The sequence below is a fragment of the Cavia porcellus genome, unplaced genomic scaffold (genome assembly GCF_034190915.1).
Source record: "Cavia porcellus strain 051 isolate PalLab524CR breed Dunkin Hartley unplaced genomic scaffold, mCavPor4.1 scaffold_9, whole genome shotgun sequence".
In the NCBI taxonomy this organism is placed as follows: domain Eukaryota; kingdom Metazoa; phylum Chordata; class Mammalia; order Rodentia; family Caviidae; genus Cavia; species Cavia porcellus.
The window spans coordinates 17,763,533-17,768,765 of NW_026947492.1; the positions used below are offsets into that span (position 1 = coordinate 17,763,533).

General features: G+C 38.1%; 1 protein-coding gene across 1 annotated transcript; it reads left to right on the top strand.

The window, feature by feature from the left end:
* Positions 1 to 4,070: 4,070 nt before the first annotated feature.
* LOC100731578 (olfactory receptor 8G5-like) lies at positions 4,071 to 5,006 on the top strand. Its single transcript, XM_023566250.2, has one exon. It carries the CDS (start codon positions 4,071 to 4,073, stop codon positions 5,004 to 5,006), a length of 936 nt encoding a protein of 311 aa, XP_023422018.2.
* Positions 5,007 to 5,233: the final 227 nt, after the last annotated feature.

A 5,233-nucleotide genomic window follows, 5' to 3' on the forward strand; every position in this document is an offset into this window, starting at 1 on the left:
TACCAGGCTCCAGATGTAACACTACAAGTGTAGAGCAGTGTTTCCTGACCTCATGAACACGTAGTAGTTGGTAATTTTCTATTCTGATTTATGGCCCTGTGGTTGGACTGTTACACATCTTATCTGCATTGTGATTCATCATAGTCTAACCAGTGTATCTTTACATTGGGAATGTTAATCTCCTATTGCTTAATTTCCATCAAGAGCTCTAGGAACATCATTAAGTTGATGAGGAATTATGCATTTGTTTTATATTAATAATATAGAATCAAATATTTGTACGTGAAAAATCTATTTTTTAACTAAGATTAGAAGTTGATACTTGTTTTTCTTAGTAAATTTTGTTTTAACTATTTTCATTGTCTGCAAACAACTTTTGATTGTCCTAGTGCTTTCAGAATGAAGAGGCAGCAACTAGAGTGTAGCTTTGAGTACAGGGAGTGTCTCATTCCAAGGGAATGAGCAACAGCTAACTCAAGGTAAGTCTCTCTCTCCTCTCTCTCTCCTCTCTCTCTCTCTCTCTCTCTCTCTCTCTCTCACACACACACACACACACACACACACACATTCATAAATTTTAACTCCACAGATCTCTTTCCAACCACACCAACTCTCTTCCTCACTGTAACTCAGATAATCAAGAGTAAGTCAGAGTGTGTGATACAAAGCCTTTACTAATCATGGTGTTCATTACACTACCTTATTCCTGGGTGTTACCTAGTGTACCCTTTACTGACTTTAGCCGTTCATGTTTAATAGCATGATTGAGTGTAACAGACAAGCAGTCCTGTGTTCTGCATCTGTTCTTGTGAGTATAGAGGACCATGACTTGGTTCACCACCAAAGGTATTTTTCACAACCTTCTATTAATCCTAGGGTTTTAGAAGGACTAAATAATAGAAATTATATTTGTAAAGGCTATACACAGATATATTTATCCTCACAGCTTTGAATCAGGGGAAATACTACAATGTTTTACACCTATCTGACTTCATCCCAGTTTTACTGCCATATTACACATCATTTTAGTGAATGTTAATAAAATATTTCTCTATTTCTTAGCACAAGTTAATTGGCATGAATTAATAAACAACTCAGCTATCAAGTTTACTGCCTGTACCTTCCAGTTTTATTCCATGTGTGAATTTGGTGATCATGCATCTTAAGTGAAACTAAAATGCTGAAGCAGGAAAGAATTATATTATGTGTTCTAATACAACAGAATAGGTTTCATTTCATCTTTGGTATCTGTAGGTCTGAGGTTAGTGCCTTATCTCTTTTTATCTTATAAATATTTGCTTTGAGAGAAACATATAGAGCAAGAAGAGAGGAGGGAGGGGAGGGAAGGGAAAGGGAGAGGAGAGGAGAGGAGAGGAGAGGAGAGGAGAGGAGAGGAGAGGGGAGGGGAGGGGAGGGGAGGGGAGGGGAGGGGAGGGGAGAGGAGAGGAGAGGAGAGGAAAGAAGAGGAAAGGAGAGGAGAGGAGAGGAGAATATGGGAGGAGAAGGGAGGAGAGGAGATGGGAGAGAAGGTGGAAACAGTAGAAGAGAGGAAAGCTTCCCTTCAAGCCCCCCACTAGACCAGTGATGGCAAACATTTCAGTACTCATTGATAGTGAACAGCCAGCGGCGGCATGAATACCATAGTTTCACCACCATTGCACTAGACAGATTTTACTTTCTTAATCCAGTCACTCTCATGTCTAGCTGATCACAAGAACTGCATTAATAGTATTAGGGGTAATTTTTTGTTCTATCTCAATGATTTTAAGGATAAATCTCTAAGCCCTACCATAAGAGATTGTCACTCATAAACTCTGGTGTAGGATTTAGAGACATATATTAAAAAAAAGGAATCTGTTTGTTGTAAATATTTTAGTAATTTATGAAATGCTTTCAAAAATAAAATAAAAGTGTGGTGTAGGATTCAGAGACATATATTAAACAAAGGAATTTGTGTTTGTTGTATATATTTGAGTAACTTATAAAATACTTTCAAAACTTTATTGTACACTTATTAATCAGCTTTCAAATTTTTCTCAATTCATATTGAGAAATTGTGTTTTTTTCTAAAAACCCATTTCTGTGTAAGTGCATAGAACTATCATGTTTTCTTTACTGTTGAATATGACATGCATTTTTTGACTATTTCTCACAGAGTTTGCCTGTTTTAAAGCAAATCAATATTTCTGATATTTTGCTTATTAAAATTTTTCATCATTGTACTATCATTTATGAATCTATTTTTTATTTTGAAGAATGTCCTTTGTGCATTCGTTTTGCGCTTCTGTTTTTTGATCTTTTTTGAAACAGGGTCTCACTACTCAGTACAAGCTGGCTCACTTTGTAGCCCAAGCTGGGCTCAAATTTGCAATGATTGTCCTGCTTGAGCTTTTGAAGTGCTGGGATTATGTGAGTGCATCACCATGCCCAGCTTGGCTTGAGCTGCATTTCCTTGATGCCTTTTGAAAAACAGTTCTTAATTTTATTCAAATATGAATTCCCTATATTTATAGTTAAGCTTTTTCTTTTGGTTTGTTTTTATTAGTATTTTATGTGGGTGAAAATGTCCCTTTTAAGAAATCTTAAGCTTCTCCAACATGTCAAAGATTTTTCTTTAGTATTTTCTTCCTGATGTTCGTGTTTTAGACTTTTTGCTTATGTCTATGTATTTAGGTTTATTTTCAAATACAAGGAAGGTATAGCTTTTTAGATTTGCTTTATATTTTTCATTTTTAATAATTCAACTCTAATCCATTTGTGATTTCACTTATGTATGTCATGATTAAATTATCTTTCACAGTTTAAAACAATAGGTGATAAGACGTACACTACTCTGTTTCCCCAGTATGTGTTTTTCTTTGCACTGCCTCCTTTTATAACAGATAAATGATCCCGATGAATAATTGGGATGTTCTTTAGTGTATTTTGAAACAGTCTCTGTCTCTTGCTTTCCAATTGATAGAATGTTAATTGATTAAAACACAACAACCACATAGGTCATTATCTCATTATTGAGTCTCTGCAAATTTTATTGTGAATTAGGATTTACTTTCACTTCTCACATACAGTTAGAAAGTTAAATAAACACTAGTTTACCAGTCCCAGGGTGTCAGTTGTTACAAGGGAGGGTCTGAGTATGAACCCAGGCATTTAAGGCCTGGGTGTGTAACCTCTCCTGATCCCACTCCTCTCAAACATTGATCTGGAGACCACAAGCTGGAACAACTGAGAATCAGTCTACCCAGTGTAATGTTTAAAGGGGCTTAGAGATGTCATTGCATTGTAATATCTGAATACCTGAGCATTTTATGGGCCTTAGATTTCATGATGTATTGAAATGTCTGAAGATAGTATCTTCATTCATCCCTGCAAGAAATTAAGTTCATTTTATTAAAGGTTAATTCCCATAGAAAGGGCTTGCTTTCCCTTAGGTTCTGGTTCAAGTCTGTTTTACTCTTTGACCTTGGCTTCTCTGAATATGTGAGCTTGCAAATCTCGATTTAGAAACGTTGGTCATAAAGCAGTGTAAGAGAGAGGCACTCCAAAAGAGCTCCGAATAAGGTAGAGACATTTCAAATAACTCAGTGATTATAAACATTGCTAAGACAGCGTATGTGTCCCAGCAGACACCTGCAGTCCCAGCTGAGGCAAGAGTACTGCCAGTTTGAGGCCGATCTACGTAGTACAGAGAGACCCCATCTTAAAAAAGAAAGGAATTTGGGCTGGGGATTTAGCCCAACAGCAAAAGCAACTGTCTGGCATGCGCATGGTCGATCTCCAGGGCCAAATAAATAAATAAATAAATAAACGCTGAAAAGCAAAGAAAAAATTTGGAGGTGCAGGTCCACGAAAAGAGGTTGACTTCAACTCAGTGCTGAAAAAATTTACAAATGGAGAAATAAGGCTTAATAAATATTAAACTAGGAAAAAGTTATTCATGTAAATCAGCCATGTTAAATAATCTGAGACCAATGAAATAAACGAGAAATAAGGAGAACATTTATATTAATGGAGTACCTCAAAAACCAACCTTTCTCCTCTTTCTCCTCTTTAGAAACAGCGCAGAAGATATGGAATCCAGAAACCTTTCCACAGTCACTGAATTCATCCTGACTGGGATCTCAGAGCAGCCAGAGCTCCAGCTGCCCCTCTTCCTCCTCTTCCTGGGAATCTACGTGTTCACAGTGGTGGGGAACCTGGGCATGATCACCCTGATCGGGCTCAGTCCTCACCTGCATACCCCCATGTACTATCTCCTCAGCAGTCTGTCCTTCATTGACCTCTGCCATTCCACTCTCATCACCCCCAAAATGCTGATCAGCTTTGTGACAAAGCAGAACATCATCTCCCACCCCGAGTGCATGACACAACTCTACTTCTTCTTGGTTTTTGCTATCTCAGAGTGTCACATGTTGGCTACAATGGCCTATGACCGCTATGTTGCCATCTGTAGCCCCTTGCTTTACAGTGTCACCATGTCTCAGCAGGCTTGCATTTCTCTGATTTCAGCAGTGTATGCAATAGGTGTGGTTTGTGCATCAGTTCACACAGGCTGCCTGGTTAGGGTTTATTTCTGCAAGCTGAATGTGATCAACCACTATTTCTGTGATCTTATTTCTATCCTAAAGCTCTCTTGTTCCAGTATTTACATCAATGAGTTATTGATACTAGTCTTTAGTGGAATTAATATCCTTGTCCCCAGTCTGACCATTCTCAGCTCCTACATCGTCATCATAGCCAGCATCCTCCGCATTCGCTCCACTGCGGGCAGGTCCAAAGCCTTCAGCACCTGCAGCTCTCACCTCTCAGCTGTTGCTGTGTTCTTCGGTTCTGCTGCATTTATGTATCTGAATCCATCATCAGTCAGTTCCATGGACCAGGGGAAAGCGTCCTCAGTGTTTTATACTATCGTTGTCCCCATGCTGAACCCCCTTATCTATAGCCTGAGGAATAAAGATGTCAATGTTGCTCTGAAGAAGATGTTAGAGAGAAGAATATTCCTGTGAACAAAGTACTATGGAGGACATCTTTCATACACATCATGAGATCCAAGACTTTGAATATTCTACTATATGGATTGATGTGTGTCATTTTTAGTCTGCAAAAATGTTTTTCACTTGTTGGGATTCTGCTGACATTACTTCTTTGTTATCATGTTCCCTTTAATGCTATTTCTCTCTAGATTATCTCAAAGGTATAACTAAGACACAGACTAAAAAAAGAAACAGAGTAT

Coding starts and splice junctions, on each gene's coding strand:
- LOC100731578 (XM_023566250.2), top strand. CDS start 4,071: ATGGAATCCAGAAACCTTTCCACAGTCACTGAATTCATCCTGACTGGG.